The sequence below is a fragment of the Callorhinus ursinus genome, unplaced genomic scaffold (genome assembly GCF_003265705.2).
Source record: "Callorhinus ursinus isolate GAN/ISIS: 27379988/994484 unplaced genomic scaffold, GSC_fseal_2.0 scaffold59, whole genome shotgun sequence".
Classification (NCBI taxonomy): Eukaryota; Metazoa; Chordata; class Mammalia; order Carnivora; family Otariidae; genus Callorhinus; species Callorhinus ursinus.
In genome coordinates, this window is record NW_027397121.1 from 2,313,238 (window position 1) to 2,331,039 (window position 17,802).

Here is a 17,802-nt window from a genome sequence, read left to right on the forward strand (position 1 = left end):
GAGCACAAAATCGGAACTATTAGAAGTCGGCTCTGCTGAGGGACATCACTCCAGTGGCTAAGCAGGGGGTGGAATCCTCGCTGGGACAGTGTGGTCTCGGGGCCCTCGGGGTCAAAGAAAGACAGGGGGTGCCTGAGTGTGGCAGAGCTCCCAGGTATCAGAGAGGGGAAGCCGGCTGCTGAAATGGAGCCGAGGCATGGGCTCTCAGCTCGGGGTTGCCATAAACCGTTGTCCGTGGCACAGTCAGGCCACTGACCTTCCAGCAGGGACCCAACAAGCAGCAGATCTGGGGAGACTCCCCTTCCTCCCCTGGGAGGAGCAGCGCGGGAGCACACCACAGGGATCTGCTGGGTTTGGAGACTCCACACCGAGTCAGGTGACAGAGATAGAAACGTTCGCTCACAGGCCGGGTGAGCACAGAGTGCGGCCGGAGACTGAGGAGATGGAAGTGACTGACTGCTTTTCTCTGGGGGCGCACTGAGGAGTGGGGCCCCGAGTTCTCAACTCCTCTGGGGTAGAGATTGGGCAGCCACCATTTTCACCCTCATACTCCAAAGCTGTACGGAAAGCTTGCAGGGAACAAAAGCTACGTAGAGCAAACCCCAGCAGGTTACTTAGCCTGGACCCAGCAAGGGCGGGTCAATTCCGCTTCCAGCAAAGACATTTGGGAACCACGGCAACAAGCCCCTCCCCCAGAAGATCAGCAAGAACACCCTGCCAAGACCAAGTTTAACGATCAGTGAGAACTGCAGAACTCCAGCACTAGGGGAACACAGCACATAGAATTCATGGCTTTTTTCCCACGATTCTTTAGTTTTTCAAAGCTAATTTTTAAATTTTTTATTTTTCTATTTTTTTAGTTGAATTTTTCTTCTTTCCTTTTTCAACCAACATCTTATCAATTCCTTTTTTAAAATCTTTTTTAATTTTCACTTCTACAGTCATATTCTATCTCTTCATTGTATTTAACCTTATTTTTTGTTATATGTAAGTTTTTCTTTCTTTAAAATTTCGGGATACAGTTTCTTCTAACAGACCAAAATATACCCTAAATCTAGTGTATGACATTGTCCTAGTCTCCTGCCTGATCATATTCTTTTTTTCTTTTAATTTTTTTCATTCTTTTTTTCACCAACTTCTTAGCTTATCCTTCCTTTTTTTAATCTTTTTTAATTTTCATCTTTAAGGTCATATTCCATCCCTTCATTATATTTACCATTATTTTTTGTATATATATGTTATTCTTTCTTTAAAATTTTGGGAGGCAATTTCTTCTAACAGAACAAAATACACCCAAAATCTGGTGTGTGGCTCTATTCTATTAACCAGCCTGATCATATTCTTTTTTTTTTTTTATTCCCTTTCTTTTCCCCCGTTTTCAGGTCTCTTCTATTTGTTTAGTGTATATTTTTCTGGGGTTGTTGTTACCCTTTTACCATTCTGTTCTCTCATTCATCTATTCTCCTCTGGACAAAATGAGAAGACGGAAAAACTCACCTCAAAAAAAAAGAACAAGAGGCAGTACCAACTGCCAGGGACCTAATCAGTACAGACATTAGTAAGATGTTGGAACTAGAATTCAGAATCACGATTATAAAGATACTACCTGGGCTTGAAAAAAGCATAGAATATACTAGAGAATCCCTTTCTGGAGAAATAAAATAACTAAAATCTAACCACCTTGAAATCAAAAAGGCTATTAATGAGGTAAAATCAAAAATGGAGGCTCTAACTCCTAGGATAAATGAGGCAGAAGAGAGAATTAGTGATATAGAAGACCAAATGATGGAGAATAAAGAAGCTGAGAAAAAGAGATAAACAACTACTGGATCACAAGGGGAGTGTTCAAGAGATAAGTGATACCAAAAAGCAAAACAACATTAGAATAACTGGGATCCCAGAAGAAGAAGAAAGAGAGGGGCAGAAGGTATATTAGAGCAAATTATAGCAGAGAACTTCCCTAATTTGGGGAGGGAAATAGGCATCAAAATCCAGGAGGCACAGAGAACCCACCTCAAAATCAATAAAAATAGGTCAACACCCCGACATCTAATAGTAAAACTCACAAGTCTCAGAGACAAAGAGAAAATCCTGAAAGCAGCTCAGGACAAGAGATCGGTAACCTACAATGGTAGAAACATTAGACTGGCAGCAGACCTATCCACAGAGACCTGGCAGGCCAGAAAGGACTGGCATGATATATTCAGAGCACTAAATGAGAAAACTATGCAGCCAAGAATACTATATCCAGCTAGGCTGTCATTGAAAATAGAAGGAGAGATAAAAAGCTCACAGGACAAATAAAAACTAAAAGAATTTGCAAACACCAAACCAGTCCTACAAGAAATATTGAAAGGGGTCCTCTAAGCAAAGAGAGAGCCTAAAAGCAACATAGACCAGAAAGGAACACAGACTATATACAGTAACAGTTACCTTACAGGCAATACAATGGCACTAAATTGATATCTTTCAATAGTTACCCTGAATGTAAATGGGCTAAATGCCCCTATCAAAAGCACAGGGTATCAGATTGGATAAAAAAAAAAAAAAAAAAACAAGACCCATCAATATGCTGTCTGCAAGAGACTCATTTTAGACCCAAAGACACCCCCAGATTTAAAGTGAGGGGGTGGAAAACCATTTACCATGCTAATGGACACCAAAAGAAGGCTGGGGTGGCAGTCCTTATATCACACAAATTAGATTTTAAACCAAAGACTATAATAAGAGATGAGGAAGGACATTATATCCAAAGTAAAGGGTCTATCCAACAAGAAGATCTAACAATTGTAAATATCTATGCCCCTAACATGGGAGCAGTCAATTATATAAGCCAATTAACAACAAAATCAAAGAAACACATCAACAATAATACAATAATAGTAGGGAATTTGAACATTGTCCTTGCTGAAACGGATAGATCATCTAAACAAAAGATCAACAAGGAAATAAAGGTTTTAAATCACACACTGGACCAAATGGACGTCACAGATATATTCAGAACATTCCATCCCAAAGCAACAGAATACACATTCTTCTTTAGTGCCCATGGAACATTCTCCAGAATAGATCACATCCTAGGTCACAAATCAGGTCTCAACTGGTACCAAAAGACTGGGATCATTCCCTGCATATATTTGGACCACAATGCTTTGAAACTAGAACTCAATCACAAGAGGAAAGTTGGAAAGAACTCAAATACATGGAGGCTAAAGAGCATCTTACTAAAGAATGAATGGGTCAACAAGGAAATTAAAGAAGAATTAAACAAATTCATGGAAACCAATGAAAATGTAAACACAACTGTTCAAAACCTTTGGGATACAGCAAAGGCAGTCCTGAGAGGAAAGTATATAGCAATACAAGCCTTTCTCAAGAAACAAGAAAGGTCTCAAATACACAACCTAACCCTACACCTGAAGGAGCTGGAGGAAGAACAGCAAATAAAGCCTAAACCCAGCAGAAGAAGAGAAGTAATAAAGATCAGAGCAGAAATCAATGAACTAGAAACCAAAAGAACAGTAGGACAGATCAACGAAACTAGGAGCTGGTTCTTTGAAAGAATTAACAAGATTGATAAACCCCTGGCCAGACTGATCAAAAAGAAAAGAGAAAGGAGCCAAATAAATAAAATCATGAATAAAAGAGGAGAGATCCCAACCAACACGAAAGAAATACAACAATTATAAGAATATATTATGAGCAACTCTATGCCAGCAAATTAGATCACCTGGAAGAAATAGATGCATTCCTAGAGACATATAAACTACCAAAACTGAACCAGGAAGAAATAGAAAACCTGAACAGACCCATAATCACTAAGGAAATTGAAGCAGTAATCAAAAATCTCCCAAAAACAAGAGCCCAGAGCCAGATGGCTTCCCAAGGGAATTCTATCAGACATTTAAAGAAGAATTAATACCTATTTTTCTGAAACTGTTCCAAAAAAATAGAAATGGAAGGAAAACTTCCAAACTTGTTTTATGAGGCCACCATTACCTTGATCCCAAAACCAGACAAAGACCCCATCAAAAAGGAGAACTACAGACCAATATCCCTGATGAACATGGATGCAAAAATTCTCACCAATACTAGCCAATAGGATTTAACAGTACATTTAAGAGGATTATTCAGCATGACCAAGTGGGATTTATTCCTGGACTGCAAGGTTGGTTCAACATCCACAAATCAATCAATGTGATACAATACATTAATAAAAGAAATAACAAGAACCATATGATCCTCTCAATAGATGCAGAAAATGCATTTGACAAAGTACAGCATCCTTTCTTGATTAAAACAATTCACAGTGTAAGGATAGAAGGTACATACCTCAATATCATAAAAGCCATCTATGAAAAACCCACAGCAAGTATCATTCTTAATGGGGAAAAACTGAAAACTTCCCCCCTAAGGTCAGGAACATGGCAGGGATGTCCACTATTACCACTGCTATTCAACACAGTATTATTAGAAGTCTTAGCCACAGCAATCAGACAACAAAAAGAAATAAAAAGCATCGAATCAGCAAAGAAGTCAAACTCTCTGCAGACGATATGACTCTTTATGTGGAAAACCCAAAAGACTCCACCCCAAAACTGCTAGAACTCATACAGGAATTCAGTAAAGTGGCAGGATATAAAATCAATGCACAGAAATCGGTGGCATTCCTATACACCAACAACAAGACAGAAGAAACAGAAATAAAGGAGTCGGTCCCATTTGCAATTGCACCCAAAACCATAAGATACCTAGAAATAAATCTAACCAAAGAGGCAAAGAATCTGTACTCAGAAAACTATAGAATATTCATGAAAGAAATTGAAGACACAAAGAAATGGAAAAACGTTCCATGCTCGTGGATTGGAAGAATAAATACTGTGAAGATGTCAATGCTACCTAGAGCAATCTACACATTCAATGCAATCCCTATCAAAAGACCATCCACTTTTTTCAAAGAAATGGACAAATAATCCTAAAATTTGTATGGAACCAGAAAGGACCCCGAATAGCCAGAAGAGTGTTGAAAAAGAAAAGCAAAGCTAGTGGCATCACAATTCCTGAGTTCAAGCTCTATTACAAAGCCGTAGCTCAGCATTAGAGTGCAGCCCAAAGATTTCGGGGTTATCTAGGGATGGCAGTGACTGGATGTACTCAAAATACTGATCCAGGGTTTTGCACAAGGGGATTTTATAACCAGTATAAAAACAGAACAATGGTTCAAACATCTTCTCACTGAACCAGATCTATGCAGGAGAGAAAACAGAAGAAATAAAAGTGATGAACTTCTAAATGAAAACTATAAGGAAGGAAGGGTCACCTTATTTCCATTTTCATAGATTTTTATATTGGGTTTGAAAAGATCTTAAGAAAACCACTGATAGAAATAATTAGCACAAAGATGAAGAAAAGAGAAACGCCACATGACACAAAAACTGTGAAGCCTGAGCCTCTCTTGAACAGCAAAGAAGATGCTTGCTAACAGTGACATCTGAGAAGTGATCTTAGAGATAAGCCTTGAAGGATAGGATTTCGACAGGGGAACTCCCCAGTGACTGGGGAGACCACACCAGCAAAGACACAGAGGAATTAATGTAAAAATGTGAGGCAGGGTGAGGAGACAGTGAAATCTAGGATAAATAGGTCCAGGTGATGACTGGCGTTGATTTAAGAAATGAGGAACAGGCTTGCTAGAAGAAGGAAAGATGGTGGAGTAAGGGACCCTATTTCAACTGGTCCTTGGAATTGAGCTGGATATCTACCAGACCACTCTGAGCACCCACAAAACAAGCCTGAGATGTAACAAAATCTGGATCTCTACAAACAGAATATCAGAGGCAGTTGGTTTCGAGGTACGAATTTGGGAGCCATGATTCTGCCAGCAGATATCAGAGGATAAACGGCAGCAGGAGGGAGCCTGTCCGTGGGGATCCTACACCACCGGTGAGCGACAGCCTCGCGCGCTGGGGACTGGGCACAGACTCACAGACTGGTAGCGGCGGGGAAAGGACTTTAGGGCAGCCCCCGGGGCGGAAACCCCGAGCAGCGGGGTCGCGCGTGCGAACTGGGAGCGGCTGGCGGTTTTAGAAGCACAAAGGGCAGAGATGTGCTCCGACCTGGAGGCAGGACTGGGGGTGCGTCGGAGGGGCGCACAAACAAAGCCGCTGCAGTTTATAGCAGCACAGACAGAAACAGAGACAAGTGTGGCCTGGAGAGCTCACTGAAGAACAGACTGCGGTCTCTCTGCTCTGAGGTAGAGGATTAGAAACCGTCTCTTCTGCTCTGACTCGCGGAAGAGACGCGGAAAGCCACCAGGGAAAGCTGCCAGAGAACAAAAGCCCCAAAAACTGATTCCCCCTGAGCCCATCCCCTGCCACAGGGGGGCAGGGCAACTCCGCCCAAACAGGGTTGCCTAAGTAACAGCGTGGCAGGCCCCTCCCCGAGAAGACAGGCTGGGAAAACAAGAGGCCAGCAACTCTAAGGTCCCAAGAAAACAGGTGCATCTTGCTTGGGTTCTGGTCAGTAATTTGGACTCTATACATCCCCTCAAACATCCATCAACAGAATGACTAGGAGGAACCCCCAAAATAGAAAAGACTCAGAGATCATGACTTATGCTGCAGATTTACAAATGGATGCAGATATAACCAAGATGTCAGAGATGGAATTCAGCCTAGCAATTGTGAAGACAATGGCTAGAATGGAGAAATCAATTAATGGCAACATAGAGTCTCTAAGGGCAGAAATGAAAACTGAATTGGCAGAACTTAAAAATCCTATCAATGAGATCCAATCCAATCTAGATAATCTAACAGCTAGGGGAAGTGAGGCAGAAGAACGAATAAGTGACCTGGAAGACAATATAATAGATAAAAAGGGAAAAGAGGAGACCAGGGAAAAACAACTCAGAATCCATGAAAATAGAATCAGAGAAATAAGTGACACCATGAAGCTTTCCAATGTCAGAATAATTGGAATCCCGGAGGGAATGGAGAGAGAGAGAGGACTAGAAGATGTATTTGAGCAAATCATAGCTGAGAACTTCCCTAATCTGGGGAATGAAACAAACATTTGCGTCCTAGAGGCAGAGAGGACCCCTCCCAAAATCATGGAAAACAGGCCAACACCCTGGCATGTAATAGTAAAACTTGCAAATCTTAGAACCAAGGAAACCATCTTAAGGGCAGTTAGGGGGAAGAGATTCCTTACGTACAGAGGGAGGAACATCAGAATAACGTCAGACCTATCCACAGAGACCTGGCAAGCCAGAAAGGCCTGGCAAGACATATTCAGGGTACTAAATGAGAAGAATATGCAGCCAAGAATACTTTATCCAGCAAGGCTGTCATTTAGAGTGGATGGAGAGATGCAGAGCTTCCAAGACCAGCAGGATCTGAAAGAATATGTGACCCCTAAGCCGACCCTGCAAAAAATATTAAAGTGGGTTCTATAAAAGGAGAAAGACCCCAAGAGTGATATACAACAGAAATTTACAGGGACAATCTATAAAAACAACATCTTCACAGGCAACATGATGACAATTAACTCATATCTTTCAATAATCACTCTCAATGTGAATGGCCTAAATGCTCCCATAAAATGGCACAGGGTTGCAGATTGGATAAAAAGACAGGACCCATCCATATGCTGCCTACAAGAGACTCATTTTGAACCTAAAGATACATCCAGACTGAAAGTGAAGGGATGGAGATTCATCTTCCAGGCCAGCGGACCTCAAAAGAAAGCTGGGGTAGCAATTGTTCTATCAGACAAATTAGATTTTAAACTAAAGTCTGTAATTAGAGACACAGAAGGACACTATATCATTCTTAAAGGGTCTATCCAACAAGAAGATCTAACAATTGTAAATATCTATGCCCCCAACATGGGAGCAGCCATCTACAAAAGCCAACTGTTAACCAAAATAAAGAGTCATATTGATAACAATACGTTAATTGTAGGAGACCTCAATACTCCATTCTCAGCAATGGACAGATCATCTAAGCAGAAAATCAACAAGGAAACAAGAGCTTTGAATGATACACTGGACCAGATGGACCTCATAGATATTTACAGAACGCTCCCCCCCTAAAACAACAGAATACTCATTCTTCTCGAGCGGACATGGAACTTTCTCCAGAAGAGACCACATACTGGGTCACAAATCAGGTTTCAACTGATACCAAAGACTGAGGTTATTCCCTGCATGTTCTCAGACCACAATGCTTTAAAACTGGAACTCAATCACAAGAAAAAATTTGGCAGAAATTCAAACACTTGGAAGCTAAAGACCACTCTGCTCAAGAATGTTTGGGTCAACCAGGAAATCAAAGAAGAACTTAAACAATTCATGGAAATCAATGAGAACGAAAACACATCGGTCCAAAACCTATGGGATACTGCAAAGGCGATCCTAAGGCGGAAATTCATAGCCATCCAAGCCTCACTCAAAAAAATAGAAAAATCCCGAATTCACCAACTAACTCTACACCTTAAAGAACTAGAGAAAAAGCACCAAACGATTCCTAAGCCACGCATTAGAAGAGAAATAATTAATATTAGAGCAGAGATCAATGAATTAGAAACCAGAAACACAGTAGATCAAATCAACGAAACTAGAAGTTAGTTCTTTGAAAGAATTAATAAGATCGATAAACCACTGGCCAGACTTATCCAAAAGAAAAGAGAAAGGACCCAAATTAATAAAACTATGAATGAAAGGGGAGAGATCACGACTAACACCAAGGAAATAGAAACAATTATTAGAAATTATTATCAACAACCATATGCCAATAAACTGAGCAATCTGGATGAAATGGAGGCCTTCCTGGAAACCTATAAGCTGCCAAGACTGAAACAGGAAGAAATTGACAACCTGAATAGGCCAATAACCAGTAACGAGATTGAAGCAGTGATCAGAAACCTCCCAAAAAACAAGAGTCGAGGGCCTGATGGATTCCCTGGGGAATTCTACCAAACATTCAAAGAAGAAATAATACCTATTCTACTGAAGCTGTTTCAAAAAATAGAAACAGAAGGAAAACTTCCAAACTCATTCTATGAGGCCAGCATTACCTTAATCCCCAAACCAGGCCCCATCAAAAAGGAGAATTTCAGACCGATATCCCTGATGAATATGGATCCCAAAATCCTCAACAAAATCCTAGCTAATAGGATCCAACAATACATCAAACAGATCATCCACCACAACCAAGTGGGATTTATCCCCGGGATGCAAGGGTGGTTCAACATTCGCAAATCAATCAATGTGTTAGAACACATTAATAAGAGGAGGGAGAAGAACCATATGGTCCTCTCAATTGATGCAGAAAAAGCATTTGACAAAATACAACATCCTTTCCTGATTAAAACTCTTCAGAGTACAGAGATAGAGGGAACATTCCTCAAGTTCATAAAATCCATCTATGAAAAACCCACAGCGAATATCATCCTCAATGGGGAAAAGCTGAGAGCCTTTCCCTTAAGATCAGGAACACATCAAGGATGCCCACTCTTGCCACTACTGCTCAACATAGTACTAGAAGTCCTAGCAACAGCAATCAGACAACAAAAGAAATAAAATGTATTCAAATTGGCAAAGAAGAAGTCAAACTCTCTCTTTTCGCAGACGACATGATACTTTATGTGGAAAACCCAAAAGACCCCACCCCCAAATTACTAGAACTCATATAGCAATTCAGTAATGTGGCAGGATACAAAATCAATGCACAGAAATCAGTTGCTTTCTTATACACTAACAACACAACTGTAGAAAGAGAAATTAGAGAAACAATTCCATTTACAATAGCACCAAAAACCATAAGATACCTCTGGAATTTGGTTAGGTTTTAACCAAAGAGGTAAAGGATCTATACTCTAGGAACTACAGAACACTCATGAAAGAAATTGAAGAAGACACAAAAAGATGGAAAAATATTCCATGCTCATGGATCGGAAGAATAAACATTGTTAAAATGTCTATGCTACCCAGAGCAATCTATACCTTCAATGCCATCCCGATCAAAATTCCAATGACATTTTTCAAAGTGCTGGAACAAAGAATCCCAAAATTTGTATGGAATCAGAAAAGACCCCGAATAGCCAAGAAAATGTTGAAAAAGAAAAACAAAGCTGGAGGCATCACGTTGCCCGATTTCAAGCTATATTACAAAGCTGTCATCATCAAGACAGTATGGTACTGGCACAAAAACAGACACATAGATCAATGGAACAGAATAGAAAGCCCAGAAATGGACCCTCAACTCTATGGTCAACCAATCTTTGACAAAGCAAGAAAGAATGTCCAGTGGAAAAAAGACAGTCTCTTCAACAAATGGTGTTGGGAAAATTGGACAGCCACATGCAGAAGAATGAAACTGGACCATTTCCCTACACCACACACAAAAACAGACTCAAAATAGATGAAAGACCTAAATGTGAGACAGGAATCCATCAAAATCTTTGAGGAGAACACAGGCAGCAACCTCTTTGACCTCAGCCGCAGCAACTTCTTTCAAGAAACATCACCAAAGGCAAGGGAAGCAAGCACAAAAATGAACTATTGGGACTTCATCAAGATAAAAAGCTTTTGCACAGCAAAGGAAACAGTCAACAAAACCAAAAGACAACCGACAGAATGGGAGAAGATATTTGCAAATGACATATCAGATAAAGGGCTAGTATCCAAAATCTATAAAGAACTTATCAAACTCAACACCCAAAGAACAAATAATCCAATCAAAATATGGGCAGAAGACATGAACAGACATTTGTGCAAAGAAGACATCCAAATGGCCAACAGACACTTGAAAAAGTTCTCAACATCACTCGGCATCAGGGAAATACAAATCAAAGCCTCAATGAGATATCACCTCACACCAGTCAGAATGGCTAAAATTAACAAGTCAGGAAATGACAGATGTTTGCAAGGATGCGGAAAAAGGGGAGCCCTCCTATGCTATTGGTGGGAATGCAAGCTGGTGCAGCCACTGTGGAGAACAGTATGGAGGTTCCTCAAAAAGTTGAAAAACAGAGCTACCCTACAACCGAGCAATTGCACTACTGGGTATTTACCCCAAAGATACAAATGTAGTGATCCGAAGGGGCACGTGCACCCCAATGTTTATAGCAGCAATGTCCACAATAGCCAAACTATGGAAAGAGCCTAGATGTCCATCAACAAGTGAATAGATAAAGAATATGTGGTGTATATATATATACATACTTTATGTGGAAAATATATATTTATTATATATATTATATATATATAATGGAATATTATGCAGCCATCAAAGAATGAAATCTTGCCATTTGCAATGATGTGGATGGAACTAGAGGGTATTATGCTAAGCGAATTAAGTCAATCAGAGAGTAGAATGTTGATTACCAAGGGCTGTTGGGTAGGGGGAATCAGGAAATGTTTGTCAAAGCAATCAAACTTTGTTATAAAATGAATAAGTTTTGGGGATCTAACATACAGCATGGTGATTATAGGTAATACTAATATATCCTCGAATGTTGCTAAGACAATTCACCTTAAATGTCATCACCAAAAACAAACAAAAAAAGGTAATTAGGTGAGATGATGGAGTATCATCTAATGCTACAGTGGTGATCAGTTTGCAAAATATAAGTGTATTAAATCAACATGTTATATACAGCTTAAAACTTCCAATATTTTATGTCAGTTACATCTCAATTAAGCTGGAAAAAATTTAACTATATATTTGAAAAAAATGCAAACATACCTCATGAATATTTTTAATATTTATAGCAATATCATTGTGACAGCGAACAAAAAATACACATAATCCTTTTAGTTTCTCCGGGGCTGCATTGTCTATATATAATCTCATCATTTTCCCCCCTTTGGTTGCTCCAGCAATAGTTCGACCACACTCTGAAAACAAAAGTCAAGAATGTAGTGTGTGATCACATAATGGATCGACTGTGATAAATGACTATGGATCTTACAGCATTGTTTCTTGCTTCACTTTACTGTAAGGAATTTTTGATGATTGTAATAAATTTTTTGTCTGCAAAAAGACATCACTAATTGGAATACTTGAAGTGCAGCCTCCCCTGCTACCTTTCCCTGAGTTCTGCACTTTTTCTCCTTTTGGCCTCGCCTCAGGCAGGGTCTTCATACAGACTGTTCTACCCCATCTCCGACCCTTTGCCTCCCCAATTCCTACTTATCTTTCAGATCTCAGCTAAAGCCCAAGTCTCTTAGAAGCCTTCACTGACTCCCCAGAGAGGATTTATTCCCCTAGTGAATACACTTATAGCCCCCAAGTTATACTAAATTCTTCCTCAACCTGATTTCAGTGAAAATTAATCATTTAATTTTAAAAACTATTAAAAATATAATTTTGTTAGACGGTTGGTTGTACTATTAATAAGCAAAATTTAGCTGTCTTCCTATTCACAATAACTTAAAATATGATAAAAGAAATTTTAAAATCCCCATCCCGAAACCATGAAAATATTTTGTCTTCCCAGCCTTCCCTCCTTTGGGTGTGGGGGATGCCTCCTGTCCCGTGATTCTGGAGGACACCAGTCTCAGGGCCCTGCTGTGGTGGGCATGTGCAAATGAGACGATCAGACCCTCTGCAAGAATGTCAATCCTGCCTGGAGGCACACAAAGGTAAAAGGGGACTGGAGGGATGTCAATCTAGTGATGAATCCTAAGGAAACTCTCCTGAAATCTGTGGAAATGCTCTATTCTTGTCCTTCCCAAGGCCAAGTGGTTTGACTAGTTCAATTTTGTGAACAGCCCAGACTTTTTTTTTTGCTTATGTAAGCCAGAGTCTATTGCTGTTGGCTACAACCAAAGAACAGTGATACACAGTATCTAAGTGCTCAAATGCCCATTCATGGAGGTTGGGACAGAGAGGTACCTCTACCCTTAATAACCTCCCTCTCCTTTTTCCTTGATAAGAAAATCCATTGTCTCATCCAGCAATGTGTACATCCCCAAGGAGACGACTGCTTTCTCAGCCTCCCTAACCCCTATGGTAGCCACATGACACAGTTCTGGCTGATAAGACATAAGATAAGCTTATGATTTCCTGATAACGGGGAGAGGTAAGGCCCTTTCCCACAAGCACCTTGAACATGGATGTGATGTCTAGAGCTTCATCTTATAACCGTATGGGGCAAACATGAACACAAAAGCCAACATTTAAAAATGACAGAATAGGAAGAAAAAAAGAATCTAGGTTTCTGATGACAATACTGAGCATTTGAACCATTGCCAGCCACTGCCCACCTTGTTATGAAAGAAAAATAGATCCCCTCTTTGTTTAAGACACTATTAGGACTTCCAGTACCTACAGCTAAACATATTCTGTATACATCTACATATTTGGTACACCCATCAACAGGGGAATGGTTTCTAAAACTTACAATGCAGCTATACTATGGAATACTGACAGCATTTTTAAAGCTTTTTGAAAAAAATATTTATTTATTTGAGAGAGAGAGAGAGAGAACACAAGTGGAGGCAGAGGTAGAGGGAAAGGGTCAAGCAGACTCCCCAATGAGAAGGGAGCCCAATGCAGGGCTCAATCCCAGGACCCCAAGATCATGACCTGAGCCAAAATCAAGAGTCACATGCTCAACCAACTGAACCACCCAGGCACCCCTGTACAGCATTTTTTAAATGAGGTAAATTTATATATAATGACAGAGAAAATGTCTGGGCTATACTGTCAAATGCAAAACTCAAATCTAGAATAAAGTGTATTACATGATCACATTTTTAAATGATAATAAGGATTTATATATAAACAGATGCACAGAAGAAAGACAGGTAGTGGAATATTTACCAAGCTAATAAATGTGTAACTTTTCTAGGTAGCAAAATAATAATTAAAAATATACCTATCTTGGGGCAACTGAGTGGCTCAGTCGGTTAAGCCTCCAACTCTTGATTTCAGCTCAGGTCATGATCTCGGTATTGTGAGATTAAGCCCAGTCTTGGGCTCTGTGCTGAGTGTGGAGCCTGCTTGGGATTCTCTCTCTCCCTCTCCCTCTACCCCTCACTCCCCTCATGCACACAGGCTCTCTCTTTCTCTCTTAAAAAATATATATAATATATATATATATATATATCTTTTCTTCTGTCAATTCCCCTCCTGCAAATTCTTCCTAAAGTCTTCCTAATCCACATTAGCCTCAGTGATAATCACTGAAGCATTATTTAAAAGAGCAAAAAGTTGTAAATAACCTAATTTCTAATAATAAGAGGTAAGTTTTTTAAAAATAATATAGTAGCCTAATGAAATACAATGCAGCTCTTTAAAAGTTAATTGTAAAAAATGTATCTAGTGGCATGAAAAAGAGAATATTATCAAATTTTAAAAGCCACCATAAAAATAACATGTAGAGGGTGCATGGGTGGCAAAGTCGTTAAGCATCTGCCTTCGGCTCAGGTCATGATCCCAGGGTCCTGGGATCGAGCCCGCATCAGGCTCCCTGCTCAGCAGGAAACCTGCTTCTCCCTCTCCCCTCCCCCTGCTTGTGTTCCCTCTCTCGTTGTGTCTCTCTCTGTCAAATAAATAAATAAAATCTTTAAAAAAAATAAAAATAAAAAAACAACATGTAGAGTTGGATCCCAGGTTGTAGCATAATATCTACATATTACAAAAAGGGATCCAGCTCTATGTATACATGTATATATATGCACACACACTCTATACACATACATGACTTTCTCTCTCTCTTTCCCTCCCTCCCGCCCTTTCTCCAAATAAAAGGGGAGGGGCAAAGAAGTTATAGAGGAATATTCATCAAGGAATTAACAGTGCCTATTCCAAATGGCTGAGAATGTGGGTGGTTTTTATTTCTCTTCTCATTGTAGGTATTTTCTTATATTAAAGAATTAAGTGAAAATAGAAGAACATAATCAAGTGCTGTTTTTCACAATGCAAACTTTAAATGAGACAGGAGGAGTTTGGAGAAAAGTGATGGATGGGTTTGGAACACCCTGGGCAGGCTCTGTAGAAAAGAGAATGTCAGAGGTGATCCGAAGGGGTAGGATTTGGCTGGGTATAGAGAAAAAAGGCATTCTGAGAGAGTCAGGAGGGCAGAGCAAAGGGCACAGATATGACCCTGGAATGTCCAGAAAACAAGGAAGAGACTGGCTTAAAGGGAGCAGCAAATTCATGTCTGCAAGAATAGGAGCACAGGCTAAAGGAACACTGTGTATCCAGGTTATAATGGGCCTTAGCAGAGAAATGAGGGTTTTGGAGGCAATCCAATAACTAGGAGCACAATGAAAGGTTTACTTTTCGGAATTTTTACTGAGGGATGACATACAGTGTTAAATTAGTTTCAGGTGTACAATGTAATGATTCAACAATTCTATATATTTCTCAGTGCTCACCAAGTTAAGTGTGCTCTTAACCCCCTTTATCTATTTCACACAGTCCTCCACCCACCTCCTCTCTAGAAACCACCAGTTTGTTCTCTGTATTTAAGGGGCTGGTTTTATGATTTGTCTGTCTCTTTTTTTCTTGGTTCCTTTGTTTTGTTTCTTAAATTCCACATATAAGTGAAATCCTATGGTATTTGTCTTTTTCTGACTGACTTATTTCACTTAGCATTATACCCTCTAGGTCCACCCATGTTGTTGCAAATGGCAAGACTTCATTCTTTTTTTTTTTAAGATTTTATTTATTTATTTGAGAGAGAGAGAGCAAGATCAGGGGGGAAAAGAAGAGGGAAAGGGAGAAGCAGACTCCCTGCCAAGCAGGGAGCCCAATGTGGGACTCGATTCCTGGACCCTGGGATCACGGCCTGAGCGCTGAAGGCAGATGCTTAACCAACTGAGCCACCCAGGCGCCCCAAGATTTCATTCCTTTCTATAGCTGCAACCCAAGTTTTCGTCCATAGATGAATGGATAAAGATGTGGTGTGTATATATATACATATATATGTGTATATATATATGTATATATATATATATACACAACTGAATAAAAGATTTACTTTTAAAGGAATAAGCAGTGTGAATTTCAGAGAGGGAATCTGGTTTCAGAGCTACAGGCTTTCAATCTAGAATACTAGGGCAGGCATGAGATATGAGCCTCAGCTAAAGGCAGCAGAGGAGAAAAATGAGAAAGAACCAATAGGAGGGACAATCCATAAAACTTCAAAGATAAGTAGTCTAAAACCAAAAGGATGGCCCATGCACCTGGTTATCAAGACAAAAGTTTCACATCCTGGTAAAGTGTTAATTATTTTAGGAATCCTGCAAATAGTAAGGAAGCCAAATATTCCAACTGACAGCTACCGCAGACAAGATGCTGACCCAAGACCACTGGGACAGCCGCTGAGCTCTCACATAGTTTCCTGTCTATTACTGGTCACCTGAGAACCTGTGTGCAAAATGGCTCCACCTGTTTCAGGGAAAATGGAATTAAATTCTAGTGAAAACATGTATCCACCAGGAGATACCAATGATTTCTGTAAGTATGGTTTCTCCTTATATTATAGTAGTGCCTGACATATATATTTGGGCTGAAGAAGTATTATTTTTAAGACACTTTTTTATCTGGGCACCTGGGTGGCTCAGTCAGTTGGGCATCCAGCTCTTGATTTCGGCTCAGGTCATGATCTTAGGATTGTGAGACTGAGCCCCATACGGGACTCCATGCTCAGCACAGAGTCTGCTTGAAATCCTCTCTCCCTCCCCCTTGGCCCCTCCCTGCTCGCACATGCTCTCTCTCTCTCAAATAAATCTTAAAAAAAAAAAAACACTCTTTTCCACACATAAGCTTATTTGATAAATTTTCTTTATAAATATACTTCTATGTAAATATATAAAATTTATAAATATGTATCTATTTATAAGAGAAAAGATATGCTGCCCCTTAACATTCATTAACTAATAGCCAGCACATTGCCCTCATAAAACATCCTTACCAAGGCCAGGGATATCTCCTTCCTGGTACAAAAATTTCAATGTCTTACAACCATCTTTCATAAAAAAATGAGCAAATGCGTCCAGCTGTTAAATAAAAGAAAAAATGATGATCAATAAAATGACTAGTTATATTAGCTACAATAAAACGAACCATACCCTGGGCTAGGCATTGTATATGCCTCTATCCTCATCATTTTGTAGATAAAAAAAAAAAAGAGGCTCAATGACTTTTTTCGAGATACACAGTGACAGGGACATCAGAAGCAGGTTTAGAATTTGAACTACTTTAACTCCAAAATTACCATGAAATATATGGTGAATTCTATTTCTGAACCTACACTGATGATCTGCATATAAAGTAGGCAGCCACTTACCTGACCCTGCCTCACAGAATCTTATAGGAGTAAATGAATGAGTCCAACTGGAGGTAAATATAAAGAATTATTATTTTTAAAAACCTATTCTTAAAAGCTGACTTGGAGAACAAAAAACTTGCCTTACCAACTAATTGGGTTTTTTTTAATTTTTTAAAATTTGATTTATTTGAGAGAGAGAGAGAATGAGAGAGAGCACGAGAGGGAAGAGGGTCAGAGGGAGAAGCAGACTCCCTGCTGAGCAGGGAGCCCGATGTGGGACTTGATCCCGGGACTCCAGGATCATGACCTGAGCCGAAGGCAGTCGCTTAACCAACTGAGCCACCCAGGCGCCCCAACTAATTGGGTTTTTAAACCAATTATTTGAGTAATTATGTTTTCAGATATTGTCATTTGACCCATATTATAGCCAAACTAATATAGAAACAAATTATTATAATGAGAGTCTCCCATGTTTATGAGTATGAAGCTCTTATTTAATTACTTGTAAGTCAGTGT

At 39.7% G+C, this 17,802-nt stretch overlaps 1 protein-coding gene across 1 annotated transcript in view; it reads right to left on the reverse strand.

Moving 5' to 3' along the window:
• Positions 1-17,802, reverse strand: part of DNAH8 (dynein axonemal heavy chain 8) — a 407,368-nt gene that overhangs the window by 372,679 nt on the left and 16,887 nt on the right. Inside the window, exons 4-5 of the mRNA XM_073884828.1 lie at positions 16,930-17,014; positions 11,748-11,899 (exon numbers count right to left, since the gene is read on the reverse strand). Of these exons, the coding sequence (XP_073740929.1) occupies positions 11,748-11,899; positions 16,930-17,014 (237 nt within the window). The remainder of the gene's footprint in view (positions 1-11,747; positions 11,900-16,929; positions 17,015-17,802) is intronic.